The 20,026-nt window shown below is 47.9% G+C and overlaps 1 protein-coding gene and 1 long non-coding RNA gene across 9 annotated transcripts in view; one reads left to right on the plus strand and one right to left on the minus strand.

The window, feature by feature from the left end:
- Zdhhc14 (zinc finger, DHHC domain containing 14) overlaps window positions 1–2,957 on the plus strand; it is a 261,330-nt gene extending 258,373 nt beyond the window's left edge. For 3 of the 8 annotated variants that reach the window (XM_006523215.3, XM_017317405.1, XM_017317407.2), the window contains one exon: window positions 1,758–2,877. In XM_006523215.3, the coding sequence (XP_006523278.1) occupies window positions 1,758–2,159 (402 nt within the window). In that variant the 3' untranslated portion in view covers window positions 2,160–2,877. Of the gene's footprint in view, window positions 1–1,757 lie in introns of all 8 variants that reach the window. The other 5 variants (XM_006523214.3, NM_146073.3, XM_006523216.4 and 2 more) reach the window with 5 other exon arrangements.
- A 6,429-nt stretch (window positions 2,958–9,386) lies between these two features.
- Window positions 9,387–19,796, minus strand: Gm41519. Its single transcript, XR_876356.1, has 2 exons — window positions 19,670–19,796; window positions 9,387–9,786 (listed from the first exon to the last, which is right to left on the minus strand). It is a non-coding gene; the product is annotated as a predicted gene, 41519 (long non-coding RNA).
- Between the last annotated feature and the right edge of the window lie 230 nt (window positions 19,797–20,026).

A 20,026-nucleotide genomic window follows, 5' to 3' on the forward strand; every position in this document is an offset into this window, starting at 1 on the left:
ATGGGCCAGCGATGGGGGGATTCAGAACACTGAGTGACAGGGTATTGTGGCTGCACATGCGATCCCAGCACTTCTTTTTCCTGGGAGTCTGTAAGAACCAGTCAGAAGACGTGGGCTGGTCCCTCAGATAGAATTCGCCAGTTAGTTTCCAATGTGAAGGATTTACTTCAGTCAACAGAGACAAGCACTCTCTTCCTTCCTTAGTGATGGCGGATGGTGTGCACATGAGCAAGAGTCCTGACTGTACCTGATGACAGCAAGAATCTGTCATCCAGAAAAGGCCACTGCTTTCCCAGCTGGAGCCTTCTGGCCTGCCTTGTGGCCCAGGTTCATTGGCAGGGTACCTGTGGCACTGTGCCTAGCTTTCATAAGCTGGGGTATTTGAGGAGCCAGCATGTCTCTGCCAGCAGGAATCTTAAATGGTGATTGTCACAGAGCAGTCTTACAACGTATCTCTCTGAGCCTGATATCCTGGAAGCATATGTTTAATCAATGAGGCTGCCCCATCAGGGCCAAGCTCATGTGCTATGCAAAGCAGACAGTGGTGCCTGGGCATAACCCTGCCTGCTGCCCTGGAAGATTAGAGTGCTTCTCTAATGCTCTGATAGCTCTGGTGTGGGGCAGGAATGATTGGGGAGACTGGACAATGTATACGTTAGTGGCTCATGGAGTTTAACCAACAGCCGTTCCAGCTGCTTTTCCCAGTCTTCTCATCCCTTTGAATAGCATCTCCTCATTCAGTCCCCTCCTCCTTGCTCCCCCCAGCCCTCCCCTCCATCTCCACATTTCTTTGACATTCCGTTGGCTGGGTGAGACCCGATTCCCCATCCCCAAGGCTGTCATCCTCTGCTGGGCTTCCCTTTAAGTCTGGCTCCAGCCTGGAGTCAAAGACTTTAAACTTCTAATAAACTACTAACTCCTTGGGGCCTCAGCCTTCTCTTCTAGGCTCATGGACAGGGCGGGGAACTTACAAAAGGCATGCTCTGGGAAGGGTGCACACACAACGGGGCATGAAATAGAGATCTGCAACCTCAGACGGTTGCTCTCTACTCCCACTAGGGCTGCCTTGTATGTGTTCCCATGGGCCGCCAATGATGAGAGGCACCTCTGGTTGTGCCTATTAGCAATAACAGGGCTATTAGTATGTAGTTTGGTAGTGACTTAAAACTCAGGGACCACTAAGCCAAGGAAAGCCAATATTTACCAATATTTGCACATCATGTGTGGTAGTGGTTGGTTTGCTTAAACAAACAAACAAACAGCTTCATGCACTTGATCCTCCATACATGTAAGTGCGTGCGCGCACGTGGACACACACATACACACTACATGTACACATGCATACATACTTGCTTGCACTTCACAAACAAACACATACACAGAAACTAAAGTTCTCAAACTACAAGAAGCTGTGGTCTCTATTGCTGTGGGTGGGAAATCCTGTGACCCTTTTCTGGGATTGCCTATAAATGACATCCTTTAAGTTTGGAATCAAGGGCATAGAGGCTATAATGTAGCTAATATTGCACCCTGGAGGCCCACAGAGGTACCTGCTCACTAGAGTACTTTATTCTGCCACACAAGTGTGTATGTGTCATGTGCTAGGGTCTCTCCTAATGTCTGCTCCTTGCCTCTGCCTTACTGACAAGATACTAATGGTTTCTCTTCTCCCTCACCTACCCCCTCCCCCGTCCCACCCTCTCCTTTTTCATCTCCTTTCCACCTTTTCTTTGCTGGCTCCTGCTGCTGTTCTCCAGTGCGACCAAGACCAGTGCATTCAGAGCACCAAATTCGTTTTGCAGGCCGCAGCCACGCCCCTGCTTCAGAGCGAGCCCAGCCTCACCAGCGAAGAGCTGCATATGCCTGGGAAACCCGGCCTGGGCACCCCATGTGCTAGCCTGACGCTGGGCCAGCCCACACCACCCTCCTCCATGCCCAACCTTGCCACGGAGGCCACACTCTCAGACATTATGCCCCTGAAGGATGAGCATGGGGGCCATCAGTTTCTGACCCCAGATGAGGCACCCTCACCGCCAAGGATGCTGGGGGCAGGCAGCCCTCTAGCACATAGCCGTACCATGCACATGTTGGGTCTGGCCAGCCAGGACTCCCTGCACGAAGACTCCGTGAGGGGCTTGGTAAAGCTCAGCTCCGTGTGACCTGCATGGCCAGCCCTGGGGACCACAGGTGACAAACAAAAACAAATTACTGGACATAGCCAAGAGGACGTTTTGTTTGGAATCTGCAGAGTGGACCGGGAAGAGGAGACTCCCTCAATGGGAGGAGCCTGGAATTGAAAGAGGCAGCGTGGATGCAGCGTGCAGCGCCCTCTGTCGGCTGCTTTTGGGACAGACACGAGGAAAATTTTCGACACTGGTGGCCAGACTGAAATTGGACCTAATGTTACAGCTACTAATTGAAATCCACCCGCCGTTCCATTTGTTCATTAAAACAAAACGAAACAAAAGTTCCAAAGGGAAAAGCCGGCCAGACATGGGATTGCATGCCACACTATAGTCTGTGTTACAGCAGTGGTATTCCAGAAGAAAAGATGTCTCTCTGTTTTCCTTCTTTTTAATCTTGTGATACTTTCCAATGTGACAGACCGAACCCGGTGGGTAATGCCATCCTTCGCGACTTACTGGACTTAGCTGTATGAGGATGGGCGTTTCCTGATGAAGAGGGTTACTGGGGGCATCCCCTGTTGCAGACGGCACCTGGGGTCTATCCTGCCCTGGACAGACATTTTAACCCTCTGTCAATGCTCAGATGGATGTCATATTGTGCCACCATGGGGCAGTCCTCGCCTCCTGTGTGACAATGACCTTCCTATGGACAGCCAATAAAATGACTCCTCTGTTATTTTCTTGATCTGTATACAGTTGTCAACAGCTTGCATGTAGTTACTTACTTGTTCACATTATCTCTGGTAAGGAATAATTCAAAACAGCCAAAGTTGAAATCTTCATGTTGTGGGTTATGGTTCGGCTTCTTAGATGGGAGCTGAGCTTGCTAACAGTCCTCAGCCCTTAGCACCCACCTTCCTGATCTGTTTTTAATACAGGCTTAAGGGGGGTTGCTATGAACTAAGAGCCACTCACACAGCAATTATGTGTAGTAAGTGGAGGGAGGGGTACCCAGGAGACGGGATGTTGTCTGGCTGTCTTCTCGGTTCCATGTGATGTTGGGGCGCTACAGACCTCATAGGCATACCTCATGCTCCTCATGAGGCAACAGCAGCCCCACCCTGGAGCTGAGGTCACATAGATCACAACTGGAGACAAAAACAAGATGGCGGCTTCACTCCATCTGTCACCTGGCATTTTAGGGAGCCAGACTATCCGGGAGGAGCTGCAGGAAACTCACCAGCGCTCTGCAGCCTTCATTCCCAGCCCCATATCCAATGGCAAATCCACAGAGCACTCTGTGACTCGGCACCAGGTGCAGGTCTCATTAATACAGTAGACACAATGTTACTGGGGCTAAAACCAATTCCATTCAAGTCAGACAATTGTCATGCTGAAAAGTGGCTGCTTATGTCTTCCTTGTGACATCTCTGAGGCACCTTCACTGTTATGCCCTGTGGCAGTGTAGAAGTTGGAGAAGGTGAATTGTATGTAGCCATTTTTTTTAAGTTTTCTAGACCTAATTATTTGTAATTTAAGACAGAACTGTTCTTACACAACCACACACTGTCAGATGCTCCACCTATGAGTAGATGTCCACAGAGTTCCCCCTACACCTTGTCAACCACATCCGGGCCCCCACCTGCTCCTTACCCTGGACCCAAGGGTGGTCTGGTCTTTTCCCAGTTTCTACCCTTGGGGTGGGGTAGGGGAGCTAGTCTTTATAGATACCTTGGGGTAGGGTGGGGGAGCTAGTCTTTATAGATACCTTGGGGTAGGGTGGGGGAGCTAGTCTTTATAGAGTCCTTTCATTCCCGATACTCCTAATATAGTAGTTGCCAATTTCCTGATACCAACAGCCCCATTTAAAAAATTCCAAGAAGCAACCATAAGTCACTGAATACAGTTGCCCCTCCATCTTCCCTTTCAACTGTGGATTCAACCAACCATGAAAATATTTGAGGGGAGGGTATCTACACTGAGTTGTGTGTCTGTCTTTCCATGTTATTCAATTGCACTGCATTGTGTTAGATATAAATCTCCTAGAGATGAGACAATGCCCACAGAAGGAGGTTTGTGTGTTCTATATGCAAACATTGTTCAGTTTTACTAATAGACCTGAGCTTCCATAGATGGGAGCTTCCATGGGACTCTGGAACCAATCCCCTAAGGACACTGAGGGACAAATATACTTATTATCACTCACCCTGTTCTAGACCCATCCTCCATACATATGTGGTGCCATTTTTCAAATAGGGGTTTGGGGACCTTGGTAAAAATGAATCAAGACGGTTCAGGGACAGGTGGTGTGGAACTTGAATACGACAAGTGGCTAAAATAATTGAAAGTTTAAAGCCCACAGAATGTCACAGACCTTTCTTCCTGTTTGGGAATAAGCAACTGGGCTCTTAGGGCCCTACTTCAGCGGTGAGGGTGAGGGGCACCATCCAGAGAGGTAAGTGGCTTGCATTTCCCATTAACTGGGTCCATCTAGTGTGGCTGAGTGGACCTTGGCATTCTAAATGCTTCGAGAGAGTTAGCAATCGATTGGCTGCTAGCTAGAAAAAAATAAGATAAATATTTTACCGTGCTATTAAGGTTTGGGCCATTAGCACACATAGGGGCCGAGAGGGGGTAAAGTCCATCTGCTTCCCATTCTCCTACCGAGCACTGGGAAATTGGATTTAGCCAGAGCACCCTGGTCCAGATCTGAGAAGGGTGATGATGGCTGAATGCCTGCTTCTGAGCAGACAGGCTGACATGCCACTCTGTGCCACGGGCAGTCAGCACAGTACCACGCTGTGCCCACTTGAAAAATGTTCATTCCAGCTCTGGATGTGATTGTTCAGCCTGGGAGAACAATGTTATATCCCACCCACCCCCAGGCAGCAGAGTGCCTCTCAGAACTACCCATACCACCAAGTCTGTTACGTCCTTGCCTGTGTCAGCCAGGGACACTGACATAAGGTGTGCATGAAAGTGCAAAACAAGTTACAAACTCCATTGTGCAAGCCATGTGATGCCAAGCCCTGAGTGGGTAAACCTTAGCAGGCTTCACACCCTAGGCCTGGTGGACCTTCTCTAGACTAAAAGCAAGAAATGAATGTATTCAGGTTGTAGTGGGTGTCCGGGGTACAGGGCTTGGTGGCATCTCCAGGAATAAGTCAGAATGAAACTTTTCAAGGGCTTCTAAGAACTCGCCCATACAGCCTTAGCACCTGTTCCATTCAGAGCCGAGCCTACCCAGCATCCTCTTGGGGCCTTGAACCAGCTGCCTCCCAGCCGTGGCTTCGGGCTGGAGCTCATTTGGCAGGTGTCAGGATATGAATTAGGGTCTTTCCCACCAGGGGTTTCTGTTCTTGTCCACACCAGGATCTCTTCAGCTCATTGAGTTCTTCAAGTAAGAAGAGCATAAAGAGAAATAACATTGGGTATATTTTCTAATCAATACCTCAAAACTATTCCGAAGACTGAGACTAAATTAAATTGATGATTATGGTGTTTGTTTGTTGTGGGAACTTACCACATCCCTCATTCCTCTCCCTCTATCACTCCTTTTTTCTTAGTTCCCTAGCCTACATGCTCTATAGCAAGCCCTTCACCTTCTCAAACACCTCCCCCCCACACACACTCCCTCCCCTCCCCTCCCATCCCCTCTCCTCCCCTCGTTTTCCCTTCTCTTCTACAGCCCAGTAAATTTTCAAAGATAACTGCTTGGCGCAGTAATCTAGCCATTAAAAAAATAATCGAGCAATGGAAAATTAGATTGATTTACAGCAGCCCTGTTTGCAGTCACGAAAGTAGATAAATAACTTCAACTGGAATGTTTGTGTATGTGGGGGGCGGGCAGATGCACCCATCTGCTAAGAAATCAGCTTTCTTTAAGCTGTGGGTGTCAGTGTTTCCATTGAAAAACAACTATAGAGCAATGCAGAAAGCCAGCTCCACCCAGCCCCTCCCACACACCCACTCATCCTCATCCATACCCCTCCCACGCGCCCACTCATCCTCATCCACACCCCTCCCACGCACCCACTCATCCTCATCCACACCCCTCCCACGCGCCCACTCGCGTCCTCATCCATACCCCTCCCACGCGCCCACTCGTCCTCATCCACACCCTCCCACGCACCCACTCGTCCTCATCCACACCCTCCCATGCGCCCACTCACTCTCATCCATACCCTCAGCCCCCAACAAAAGCAGATAGCAATTAGGTTTGGCTACTGGATTTTTTTTTAACCCTAAATTATAGTGACTTAGAAAATTAGCTATTTTCTCAGGTGTGCAGTGTAAGTACAGAGACAGGCAAATAACGGTCAGTGTGCCCTTGTCAGTGCAGGTACCGAGTTCCATTCTGCTTTTCTTAGACTGGCTTTTATTCCTATAGACAGTTCATAGTCACAAGGCAGGCCCTGCAGCTCTAGCATCAAAGCCACATTCCAGGAAGAGGAGCTAAGGCCAGGAGCCTGCTTCCTTGAGAGAGTGCTCCCAGAGCACCACCCCCACCCCCGCCCCCACCCCCACCCCCCAGCCGGACTGCTCCGTGATCAAAGTGAACTCCCATGACCACTCCTGGACAACCATGAAACTGGGGCATATGTTTTCACTGGACACATGACTACCTCAAATCTTGGGGTTCTGTTGGCAAGAGAAAGGGGGAATGAGTACTCAATAGATCCATAACCTTTTCCCCATATTTAGTAGGGGAAAACCCTCCAGCATGCACTTAATACCTGTGTTAGCAGGCTCTGCATTCGCCCACCTATGCTTCACTCCCTAGAGAACTCCTAATGCTAACACAGACCCACCCGGCTCCCCTTCTCTCTCACACTCTGGGAAGGAAGAAGACAGCAGACAGAGGCTGTTCTTAATCCTGTTTTGAGAAATCTCTCGTGGGCAAACATATCTGTTTGTGGCATCTTTGTTTTCTGATTGTGATCTAGTCTGTGGATGGAGATTTAATGAATTCCTTAGGTCAGCCTGGTAGCTGATCTACATGGAGCAGACACCTTCAGGAGCCACCAAAGATTGCTCTAACCTTGTGCTCATTGATATTCCAGGTAGGAGCCTTCATGTACCTATAATAACCTCAGATTGGGTTGAGGCCCCAGCAAGACCCTCTCCATGATACGGGCAATAATATCTAATCCCAAAACACACCAGTGTAAATGTGAAGAGTCTCTTTATGACACACATAACCATTCCGGTTCATAGCACACTCGTGTGAATCTCTGTGCCCATCTCCTCTTCCCTCCTCCTATACTGCACAGGGCGTCCTGTGAAACAAACCACGTGCCTCCTGGACCAAGCAGCCTAGCTGAGGTTTGGTACTTTCTACTGTCCACTGGACTCTGCATCTTCAGGAACGAGCGCGTGAGCTTCCGCTGCCTGGGCCGGTGAATCTGCCCATCCTCGCTGGTGAAAGGCAGGGGCTGGGGCTGCCGTTGAGTTTCCTTACTCTTCACCAGGATGACACTTATAACCAAACTCTTCCTCCGCCCTACTCTCCCATCGCTGTTGCCTGTCATGAGGAAGCTGCTGCTTTTAGAGCTGAGTGGAAGGCTGTGCTTTTTCCAAAAGAGGAAACAAGGGAAATTTCCATTTTTTTTTCCTTTAAACAACCCAGAACCTACCTCCTTATCTCTAACACACAGTAGCTAGTGGGACTGCAGTAACCCCTCAGAGATGTTTATAAGAGGCAGTGAGTGCACATAAGCCACCAGGAGGCACCAAGAATGATCTGCCTGTCACTGGGATGCTGAGACACTCCACAGCAGTGAACCAGGAAGTAGGTAGGTAGCCCATCAGGCGGGGACAAGGCCATGAAGTCACTGCAAGTCCAGGATGCTCATGAGTGAGACTCAGACACAGGTCCGTCACAAACCTGCCACCTCCTGGACACAGAGACAGCGGGGGTTACCAAGGAGCATTCCATGAGTATGTAGGATTTTAAGGATTTTTTTTAAGGATTTTTTTAAGGATTTTAAGGATTGCATGAGTATGTAGGATTTAAAGGATTTTTGAGGCTTCCCTTTAAGAAATAAAGGAAGGGGGTTCCTGTGTAGCCTGCTTATATAAAGAATATCAGTTATAAATCACCACCAGTCTGGAGGACTTAGCCCCACCCAACTCTTGTAAACTGCTCCTGATTCTTGGCTCAGCCTAGCCCCAGCAGAAGACACAGAAATCTCCCCTCCAAGACCATCTCCAGTCCTTCCCACCTAAGCATTCTTACGGCCATTGATTTACTGGTCCAGACCATAATCTATCAGATGGAATGAATAACACTAGAATTGCAATAGGAAGCATGGATTGTTTTGCTTATGTGAAGAAAAATGATGAATCGGGTTATAATAAAAAATATTTTCTAATCAAGCTCTAAAACAAGCTTTGAAAAAAATATTGATCCAAAATGCCCACCCTATTCCATCGTACAAAAAGGAATCCTGGAGTCCAGTGAACCCACCTTTTTTTGTTGTGGCAAAGACATGAGATGCCTATGAGAGAAGACTTGTTTAGGCTCATGGTTTCCAAGGCTCGGCCCATGGTCATTTGGCTCTGTCACTTTCAGACCTTCAGCAAAGCAGAGCATAATAGCACAGAGAGTATGGTGGGGCAAAGATGCCTACCTCAGCATGGCCAGGAAGCAAAGAGGCAAGGAGGAGCCAGGGTCCCCCCTCCCCGTATCCTTCAGGGGAGCGCCCCCACCACAGAGCTGCCTTCCGTCCCACCACTTCCCAACAGCTCTATAAGCTGGGGAACAGGTCCTTAGGACACAGCCTTTCAGGACTATCTAAGACCCAAACCCCAGCAGAGCTGAAATATCATATCCGGGGCTTCAGAACATGTCAAGACAGTGAACACAGAGCCAAGGCCAGCGATGACCCAACCTTCATTAAACAAAAGCAGTTCCAGCTTTTAAGGAAATACCTTCCATGGCATATGAATATATTTTTATTTTATGTGTATGGGCATTTTGCCTGCATGTATGCCTATACATCATGTGTGTGCCCGGTGCCATCAGAGGCCAGAAGAGGGTATCAGATCCCCAGGTATCAGATGCTTTTGAGTTGCTGTGAGTGCTAGGAATCAAACCCAGGTCCTCTGCAAGATCACCCAGTGCTTTTAAACCACTAAACCACGGCTAAAAGAAACTACCCGAAAAAGCAAAACTAGGTGTATGAATGAAAAGTTGTAATCTCCATGATGAGATCAACTGGCGTGTAGTACTCCATCAACAATGCTACGAGAAGTTTCCAGATGTGTATACCAGTGTCTTTATTTACCTCGCCCTGTCATAGAAACAGTTAATGTCTGCCAAGGTCCACACAACACACTGTGCCCACTGAAGGATTACCCTTACCAGACAGGGTTCTGGCCTTTGCTCTTGGCCCTGAGAGGAAATCCCTAAGCTCAGGAAAGTTGTCTAATTAGAGTATCTTACCTGAGGGCATGCAGGGCCTTTTGGTGTCAGTTCCTCTCTGGAGGGCATAGAGGTCATCCAATCAGTGGTCACCATGTCTACACCACAGACCACCAGTCAAAGCTCTGGACCAGAGAACGGCTGAGCTTCTCCACTTAGCAGTATTCACCTCACTGGGAGATATGGGGAAGGTCGGTGCCATTGACTTAACTGGATTCTTCTACTGCAATGAACCTGTGAGGTGAGGAAATTTCCTGAGCTCCGAGAGTCTCTCTAGTAAGTGTCCAAACCCAAGGATGGTTCTGGAAGCCCCACTCCCACAGTTCTAGTCAGAACCAAGGGTGGGTCTTAGACTTTGTCCAAGTAGACGGCAGCTCCTGGGCTGTGTTCTAAGGGACCTTAGAATGATTCCCCAAACCTACCATCTCCATCCAAGAAGCCCTCAATGCAGTTGTCAACCTGTGGGTTATCTTTTGGAGTCAAACAACTCTTTCACAGAGGCTCCATATCAGATATTTACATTATCATTCATAACAGTAGCAAAGTAGCAACAAAATACATTTATGACTCTGGCTCCCCACAACATAAAAAACCGTATTAAAGCATCCAAGTTTTAGGAAGGTTGAGAACCACTGCCCTAAGCTATGGTGCAGTCACAGAGTGAGTGCCTTCTGGACAGCGCTTGCATTACCTGAGGGTGACGGGAGCTATAGATGGTCTGGTTTTAGCACTTTGTAACAACTAGTATTTATGGGGACCTGAGAATATCAATGATAAAAACGCTTGCTATGCCAGCATGAAGACCTGGATTCAGATACCCAGCAACTGTGTCAAAGACAGGTATGTCGTTCAAATCTATAACTCCAGTGCTGTATAACTCCAGTGCTGTATAACTCCAGTGCTGTATAACTCCAGTGCTGTATAACTCCAGTGCTGTATAACTCCAGTGCTGTATAACTCCAGTGCTGTATAACTCCAGTGCTGTATAACTCCAGTGCTGTATAACTCCAGTGCTGTATAACTCCAGTGCTGTATAACTCCAGTGCTGTATAACTCCAGTGCTGTATAACTCCAGTGCTGTATAACTCCAGTACTATATAACTCCAGTACTATATAACTCCAGTGCTGGGGGCAGGAGCTGAGAAAGGCAGGCAGATCTGGAGAGTTCAATGGCCATCCAGTATGGACAAAATGTGTGTGTTATACATAAAACACACACACACACACACACACAGAGAGAGAGAGAGAGAGAGAGAGAGAGAGAGAGAGAGAGAGAGAGAGAGAGTTCTGAGAGAGAGAGAGAATTCTCTTAAAGACCCAGACAAGACTGTTAGAGCAAAGGAGAACAAACACATCTATTCAATATCCGTTGGTTTGCTTTTCACACTGTCAAGTTCAACATACAGAAAAGTAGAGGAGATTTGGGAGGCAGGAAAGAGGTAAGAGGTGTTGTGCACACTCCCAAATGATGAAAGTCTTGAGCTAAAGAAAAACACTGTTTTAAAAAAAAGATACGTGGGGCTGGCGAGATGGCTCAGTGGTTAAGAGCTCCGACTGCTCTTCCGAAGGTCCCGAGTTCAAATCCCAGCAACCACATGGTGGCTCACAACCATCCGTAATGAAATCTGATGCCCTCTTCTGGGGTTTCTGAAGACAGCTACAGTGTACTTACATATAATAAGTAAATAAATAAATCTTTAAAAAAAAAAAAAAAAAAAAGATACGTGAACAAGTAAGTATTCAGAGTCTGGCACTTGAAGAGTGATTCCCTTCTTAAAGGTCTTGGCTCTGAATATGGGGGTGGGACATCGACCTACAAATGCCAGAGAGACACAAGTCCAACAGAAAGCCATTGCATTTCTCATCTATACACTTGACAGCCGCCAACGAGGGGGCCGGGTTATGCGTGTCTCCTCCCAGTGGAGTTGGGCTCCCTCTGAGCTCTACACACCTGGTCCCAGACTTACCAGCAAGAAGAAGTGGCTTCCTAATTATCGTTCAGAGTTTTCCAGGGTAGTCCTTGTTCTTTCTGGCTCCCAGAAAAGTATGAGTTTGCCAACAGCAAAGAGAAATCTTAGGCACTGAGAAGTCTGGCCAAGCGTTAAGAATGTGGGTATTGAGTCCCCACAGCCCTGAATACAACGCTGTCTTGAGTATGTTTAAATCATTATAACCTTAACCAGACCAGCCTCACCTATCCCATCTTTTAAATGGAAACAGCAGCTCAAGGCAAGCCAGAGTAGTGCTCTGAGGCTAAAACATTCCCCAAAGTTTAGGTATGTGCTAGGCTACTAGTTATTACTAGACTGCAGTTCAAACCACCTCCAGCCAAGTCCTTACATCAACATCTGCCTTTCCCTAGAGTCCCCCAAAACATAGCTACAGTATACACACACACACACACACACACACACACACACACACACACACACACACATCAGCTGTGACTCTTCTGTTGTCATCAAACAGGAAGTTTGAGGCAATCAGAAGCACTTTGTTCCTTCAGAACGTGTGATGGTTTGTATATCCTTGGACCAGGGAGTGGCACCATCTGGAGGTGTGGCCTTGTTGGAATAGGTGTGACCTGGTTGGAATGGGTGTGTCACTGTGGGTGTGGGCTTAAGACTCTCACCCCAGTTGCCTGGAAGTCAGTCTTCCACTAGCAGCCTTTGGATGAAGACATAGAACTCTCAGCTCCTCCTGTGCCATGCCTGCCTGGATGCTGCCATGCTCCCACCTTGATGATAATGGAGTGAACCTCTGAACCTGTAAGCCAGCCCCAATTAAATGTTGTTTTTTATAAGACTTGCCTTGGTCATGGTGTCTGTTCACAGCAGTAAAACCCTAACTAAGACAGAACGCGTGGGTGTTGAGCAGACCTGACCTAACTGGCCTGAGAGCAAATGCCCCTCCACTGAAGAAAAGTGAGGTGGAACTTCATGTCTACCTCCCCTCCCCCATGCTGGGATTTTGTCTGGTTGGAGCTTGTGCCTAGTTTGCCTGTTTTCAAACAGCAGTGGGATCCTTTGTTCCCACGGGAGGTGGCTATGGGGGTGCCATGACTTCAGGTAATTCCCTAACCTCTGGGGAGACAACAGCATGATGGAGTCTAGTTCTGTCTTCTTCATCCTGACTCGGAGGAGAACAGGGGCTGGGAGTGAACTGACAGGCAAGTGGAGGCAGGACATAAGTAAAGACCAAGAAGGATGGGTTCAGAAGGGTCTGAGGTAGCCCCAGAAAAAGCGCTACGGACCACTCTGGACGGCTGAGGGACCACAGATGCCACAGCCTTGATTCTGCTTCAGCAAGTCACCAGCCAGGCTTTCATTTAGGACTCTACCCTTGGATCCAAGGCAAAGGAGGAGGATGCTCGCACCCCATCTGGATAGATCTGGATTGGGGGAGGAGGATGCTCGCATCCCATCTGGATAGGTCTGGATTGGGGGAGGAGGATGCTCGCATCCTATCTGGATAGGTCTGGATTGGGGGAGGAGAATGCTCACACCCCATCTGGATAGGTCTGGATTGGGGGAGGAGGATGCTCGCATCCCATCTGGATAGGTCTGGATTGGGGGAGGAACCTGAGGCAGTATGCAAATGCTTGCCCTGCTTAGTGTGGGCCCCTCACCCACTGTCTCAGTGGGGAGGGCTTTTCTGAAATTAACCTTTCTAAGCCCTCCGGTATTGACAGACAGAAAGGATAATAAAAGATATTAAATTTATCTGTCTGTTTTTATTCTTTGATACATATTTTGTACCAATGACCTATTTGCAAACAGAAGAAAAAAACAAAAAGTCTAAAAGCTAGGCATCCAGCTGAGTCTGGCCAACCCCTGAGTCCTTGCCATGTGACTGCAAGGAGAGCTCAACTGACATCTAATTTATGAGCGACTTGATGGCTCACAAACCACGGGATGAAGAAATCTTGCATGATGGTTTTGTTTTCCAAGCTGAGTTTCCCAAACAGATAATGAGAGCAACCCTCATGACCAGATGGATGAGTCTGGGAACAGTGCTACCCTGACCCAGGCTCTCGGGGACACTCCAATGCCCCAGGCAGGAAGAGACTGGCTTTTCCTCCGAATTAACAAAGCAGCCATTCCTTAAAAAAAAAAAAAAAAAAAAAAAGTTGCCCCAGGACAGGATGCTGGGCCCTCCCTAGTCCACGCTGGATGGCTCCTCACCCTCCAGTGGCACTGTCTCTACAATAATGTGGGTCATCCTGTGATTCGCTTTTTAATGAGACAGAGAGACTCCTTCCTAGTTTCTGCCCCAATCACAGGCAGAAAGCTCCCAGCCCTTTAATCTGGACCTCGGGAATCAGTGGGTGAGAAAGCAAGGGACCAAAATGGAAAGCGAACGCTTGTAAAGGATGCCACGTGTGAAGAGGTGGCTCCAGACAACGGCTTGCCTGGCTACCAAGTTATTGTAGCCTTTCTCATCTGTCAATAGAAAGACCCTGAGTCAAATGAGCGTGATCCCAGCCAGGCGGTGGTGGCGCACACCTTTAATCCCAGCACTTGGGAGGCAGAGGCAGGTGGATTTCTGAGTTCCAGGCCAGCCTGGTCTACAGAGTGAGTTCCAGGATAGCCAGGGTTACACAAAGAAACCCTGTCTGGGAAAAAAAAAAAAAAAAAACACAAAAAAAAAAAGAGTGTGATCCCAGTATGCTATACACATGTATGTTAATGTCACGAGGACAGTCAATATATCATACGATTAGTATATGCTAACGCAAAAATCTTAAGAGTTCTACGTTCACTTTGGAAACAAGCACTATAGCTCCAAACTGTTCCTATTGGCTTGAAGCCACACGGCCAGAGTGTCAGGCCTAGACTGCCACCCATGTTCTTTCGAACTCCTAAGAGACAATCTGCGAGACTGTGATGGAAGAGACCAGGAAGAGAAGCAGCCGTGGCCCTGCACCAAGAAATAAGGAAAGGCTTTTAGTGTGGCGTATTTGCTTTGAAAATATTCAGGCTAGCATAGTTCGCTAGAGAGCTTTATTCCCCCCACCCACCCACCCACACACCCCACCCCCTTAATGCACTACATTCTAAATGCAATGCCCTGGAAGATATTGAATAGACAGAACAAAAATCCATTAGGCTCGTTGATTTATGGCTTTTCAGCATTTCAGAGGAGTAGCTCTCGTTGTGAAGTCGGTTACACGCAACAGCCCCTTTTAGAAATGGCTAGGGTTGCATGCCATGCTCCCTTGACTGCTGCTTTTGGGAAAGAGAGGGGGAAACATTAGGGCAAAGTAAATGTAATGCCCAGTGACCTCAAGAGCCCTGGCTCAGCAGTCTGGTGGCCCCTGTTAGCCCCTGAGCTCAACACTTGCCAGGCCTCCTCTCACTGACTGGCCTTCAATGGCCACGGTACTTAGTTTGAGGTCACCCACTGAGGACTATGGACAGAGGACACTCACAGCTGTGCGTACGTGCATCCTCTGTGGCCTCTAAAAGAGAAGTGACTGGGCTGGAGTGGGAGCCAGCTAGTGTCGCTTCCCATTTCTTCTCTGTCATAGGAGCCTAGCTTGAGCAGGCCTGCCTCTGGCTATGTGCCCCCCACTCTATATTTCCTCCTGAAGTGAGAAGATGGAAACACCACCTCCTACTCCCCAAGCCAGTATCATTCCAAAGATCAGAAGCATCCAGAAGAAAGCAAATTTGTGATTTCTTTAGTTTCATTTTATGTGTGTTTTACCTGCCTGCATGTCTGTGTGAGGGTGTTGAATCCTCTGGCGCTGGACTTCCAGACAGTTGTGAGCTGCCATGTGTTGGAAATTGAACCCGGATTCCCTGGAAGGGCAGGCAGTGCTGCTAACTGTTAAATCATCTCTCCATCCCAAGAAAGCAAATTTGTAACAAATGGCCTTGCCTCCCAGCTCCTGGCAGGAGCCCTCACATACAATAGGCACCTAGTAGGTGCTTTCTTAAGACATTAAATCTCAGACAAGTAACTGAGTCTGGATATTTCAGCAAAGAGCCTCAACCCACAGCTGTGGGGACACATGCAGCAGTATACAGCCAGTGGTTAGTCTTGCTTCAGGAGTTATTTGAGAAGCCCTGTTTGTTTGTTTGTTTGTTTGTTTGTTTGTTTGTTATCACTGCAGATCTGAGTCCTCAGAATGGCAGCCCCTGGAGCCACAAGTGCTGTAGCCAGGAAATGAGTGTTGTTTCTGGTGCTGAAGAGACCCACTGGGAAGCCTCAATCCTTAAGCTCTTTGTCTTCGTCCCAGAAACCAAAAGCCTTGAGATATATCCTCCCATCAAACCCAGGGATTAAGTCAGTGTGGGCTAGGTGTAGAAACTTCCAGAAAAAGTCCCTGATTAATAAACAACAACAACAACCTGCTCTCTGAAGTGAGTAGTGGAGATTTTGTGGTGATTATGAGATCCACCACACAGCCTCCCCCAAACTCAGCCAGAGCAGGCCCCAGTATCTTACTGTCCTGGGCTGTGCAGCTTTGTGGCACTGCTCAAATTCATCCTCTTTCTCCTATTTCAGAAGCCACCAAGAAAAGGCACGAGAGTGAGCCTTCTTAAGATGGCCCTCCATTTTGCATGGCCTACAATGGGTGAACTCTAAGACTTCAGGATCCTTAGAGACTTCATTCCAGAGTTGCTTCTTGCTGGTGATGTGCCTTTCCTGTCACTATTACATAGCCCAATGATTCCTGGGCACCAATCAGGCCACCCTACGGGGCAGATTCCCTGCAGATCAACATGAAGATGAACTTTCATGAATTAATGCTGTTTAGATGGATTAATGACTTTATAGAATTCCTGATTTGGCTCAAATAATTTTAGGAAGAAAGTTTAAGCAGATGGTTTTAGTTGTTTTGCTATAAAGATATAATAAAGTTAGAATCAAGAATAGAGTGTGCTGCTTCCTCATAGAATAGTAAGTAAAGGCTGCATAATAAGGAATACAAGGAGCTTTCATACATTACTCTTAAAAGAGAAATGGGCTTGGGACAGATGTGTGATCAAGGAAAAGCATTCATTCTAGGTCAGGTGCAAGGATAAAGCCACAGGTGTGCACCATGATAAAGCAAGGCCCCGTGAAACTGTTGCTTTGAACTTATAATGAGTTTATAGAATGAAACGCAACTTTGAACTTACTATGGACATCTTTCTGTAACTCCCTTTAGTGAAACGTAGACGAAATGTAATTTTCTAAAGAACGTTTGTCTAAGAAGGTATAAGAAGACCAGAGAGGAGGAATAAAGTGTGACGTGTGGGTTGGGGTGGGGGGGCTCTGCCCCATCCACCAAGTGTATATATGGATATGTCTGTTTGTCTATACATACGTGTGTAGGTGTAAGTATGCATGAACACTTGTGGAGCTGATGAGACAGGCAGTCGGGACCGGACCAGAATGTATGAGTGTGTGTATGTCTGTGTCTCTCTCTGTATGAATGAATTTTCTTTTTCTTTTCTTTTTTTCTCTGGTTCACGAAGAGTTAACAAGTTTCTGAACCTTTGGTCCGACCAGTGAAAGGTCTTTGAGCCAGAGAGAAAAGAACCCTAGCAATTCTTCCTCTTTTCTTCTTTATCCCCTTCTGCTGAGCAATCAGAGTTAACTACCGGAACCCAAAGGCTTTTTGGTCTTAGATTAGCAAAGAGTTAAGAAAGGTAAATGTTACTGAAAGTAAGCAACTTTTGCCCTCACAAAACCAATTTTTGCCCCCTGAAAACCATCCACACTACCCATTGCTACTTTCCTAGTGCCTGGGCCTGGGCTGATTCCAGCATCCTTCCCTAAGTTTCTACCTGCTGCGGCCACAGGCTTTGCATGAGGTGGACCGCCTCTCAACCCCCTACCCCCGCAGGGCCTGCTTAGCACACTTCCTAGCACGCAGAGTTTGTCTCAGTTCCTACGCATGGTTCAAGCATCCAGTCTGGATCTGTATTAGCACAGCACGGAGTCAGCAACAGCCTATGAAGTCACCATCATCCAATCCCAGCCACTCTGGACAGTGCAGAGGGTCCTGCAGGCAAGTACTACTGGTTCCAAGCCAGCCAGAGTGACCTTCCCTGGTAGGAACCACAGCTTTCCTTCTGTGAGTGAGTCACATTTGACTGCAGGGGAAAGGAAAGTCACTAAATGGAATATGTGCCCTTCAAGCTGGGGTCAAAGAGAGTTTTTTTGAAGCCCTGGACTAGGAGTCAGGTAGGCACACCATGATTCTTTAGAAAAGCCTGTGTCTCCCTCCGGAAATGAGTTGTGCTTACATGAGCTCCATCCTACTAAGGATACTGCAGTCATCCTGTGAGAATCCGGCTAAAGGCAGATGCTGAGCCTCTGGGAGGAAGAGGAGAAAGACAGAAGAACGTGACATTGAATAGACATCCCAGACATTTATCAGCCACTCCAAAAGCTGCCCTTGTCCAGGTCCCTGGGAAGGAGAGTCGGGAACCCCTATGGCAGGAGGTCTGATTGTGCTCTGTGACAGCACATTAGACTACTTCTAACTAGAGTGACACATCATCCAATCCCAGCCACTCTGGACAGTGCAGAGGGTCCCGCAGGCAAGTACTACTGGTTCCAGGCCAGCCAGAGTGACCTTCCCTGGTAGGAACCACAGCTTTCCTTCTGTGAGTGAGTCACCTTTGACTGCAGGGGAAAGGAAAGTCACTAAATGGAATATGTGCCCTTCAAGCTGGGGTCAAAGAGAGGTTTTTTTTTTTTTTTTTTTTGAAGCCCTGGGTCTAATGGCTTCCTGCTCTCCCTGAACCCCTTACAGAAGCACCCCCTTTCTGCTAGGGCGAGGCTGAACATGTGGTTGGCTCTAGTGTTTCCGCAGCCTCTGTGCTCACTCTGTGGGCTGCTCTTTCTGCCCCTGCCTCCCGACTCAGTGTCAAATGCCGGAAGCCCACCTGGTATACCTCCAGTCTCCGTGACGATGGATCTGACCCTTCACCATAGAACCCCTACAGGGAGTTCTTCCCTGACCTTTCCCTCTTGGTACCTGGGTGTGAGGACACTTGAGCAGAGATGCATCTGTTGTCCTTTCTGACCTATGTAATGTGAGCAAAAGTTAGGGCACATTTTCTTAAAGCAGTACTTCAGAGTCCACAGTTTAAAGTTCTAGAATGTGGCACTGTAATGTGGCTTGGTCGACTGCCTAACATGCACGAAATGCTGGGTTGGATCCCTAGTAGTTCTTAAACCAGGGGCGGTGGTGCATGCCCTGAATCTCAGCACTTGGGAGGTGGACCCTGGTGGATCAGAAATTCAAGGTCCTCCACTACATGAGTTCAAAGCCAGCTTTGGTTACTTGATATTCTTATCTGTCTGGGAAAAAAAGTTATAAAATATGGCTATGGTAAAAAAAATCCCCAAAGGTCCCTCCTCTGAGCTCAAAATATTTCCTGCTTTGGTAGGTAGAGCCTTTCCACGGTTTCCAGGACCGTTTAGTTTCCCCTCGCGGCTCCTTTACCACATAACAGCAGCATTTCCAACAGATTCAACGTCAAGGGCAACCTGCCAAGGGAGGCTGGCCTTGCCCAGGTCCCTTCCATCCTTGAAGGTGGCATGACGCAGCTGCTCATGTCTCTCGAGGAAAGGTATTCTGATGGTATTTTTTCATCTAAACCCTGGAGTTGTTTTTTTGTTCTTTTTTCCATCTAAACTCAGGGGTAATTTCTTCTTCTCTGTGCCCTACAAAGGTCAGCTCAGCTTCTCCAGTAATTACCTTTTTCTCTTTCAGCTGGCTTCCACCGAGGTGAAAATTGCTTCTTTTGTTAGCTTGCTCCACTAACCAGCTCCTATCCACAATCCCTGCTCTCCTCAGCGCCCCAGATAAAAGTTGAGTGCAAATCCTTGCTCTGGCTTTGCCTGCTCTGTGCTCACCAACAGTGCTGAGTCTCTTATTATTTTTGTGCAGATTCACTAGGTTCCGTGTTCATGTAGGGGGGCGGGGGCGGCGATGCCTTCCACCCACACCCCACACCCCCGCGCATGGCTGTTTTGCCCTATTAGGGAACAACTCCAACCAGATTCTCTTTGCCTTTGGTCACCACGTGAGGCCGAAAGGGAATAAAGAACGAAAGCCTCAGAGGAGTGAAACCCGGGTCAGGCTGCAAGCGACAGGACAGCGGCTCACCTGTTCTCAGTGGGTTTAAAGGAGTACAAAGGGCCCCTTGTATGAGAAGCCACGCCCACACGACTCCCCTGAAACTCAGAACTGTTCTCCAGTAGCAGGTTTTCTTCAGTCAGACAACATGAGCAGTCTGCTCCCCCCTCCTTCAAGCGTCTCCTTAGTAACTTCCAGAAGACTGCTAAATTCCTGCAGCCCGCCCCGCCCCTGGCTTCTCAGCTTCCCCTAATCTGTGTTCACTGCCCTACTGTATATGTGCTTGGGTATTTTTAGCCACCTCAAAACTCTTTGTCAAGGAGACAGGGAGCAGATGATTTTTTTTAAAAAAGCTTCTGATATTCAAAGTCTCTTTAATCCTACGAA

This window comes from Mus musculus, chromosome 17, assembly GCF_000001635.26.
Source record: "Mus musculus strain C57BL/6J chromosome 17, GRCm38.p6 C57BL/6J".
Lineage (NCBI taxonomy): Eukaryota > Metazoa > Chordata > Mammalia > Rodentia > Muridae > Mus > Mus musculus.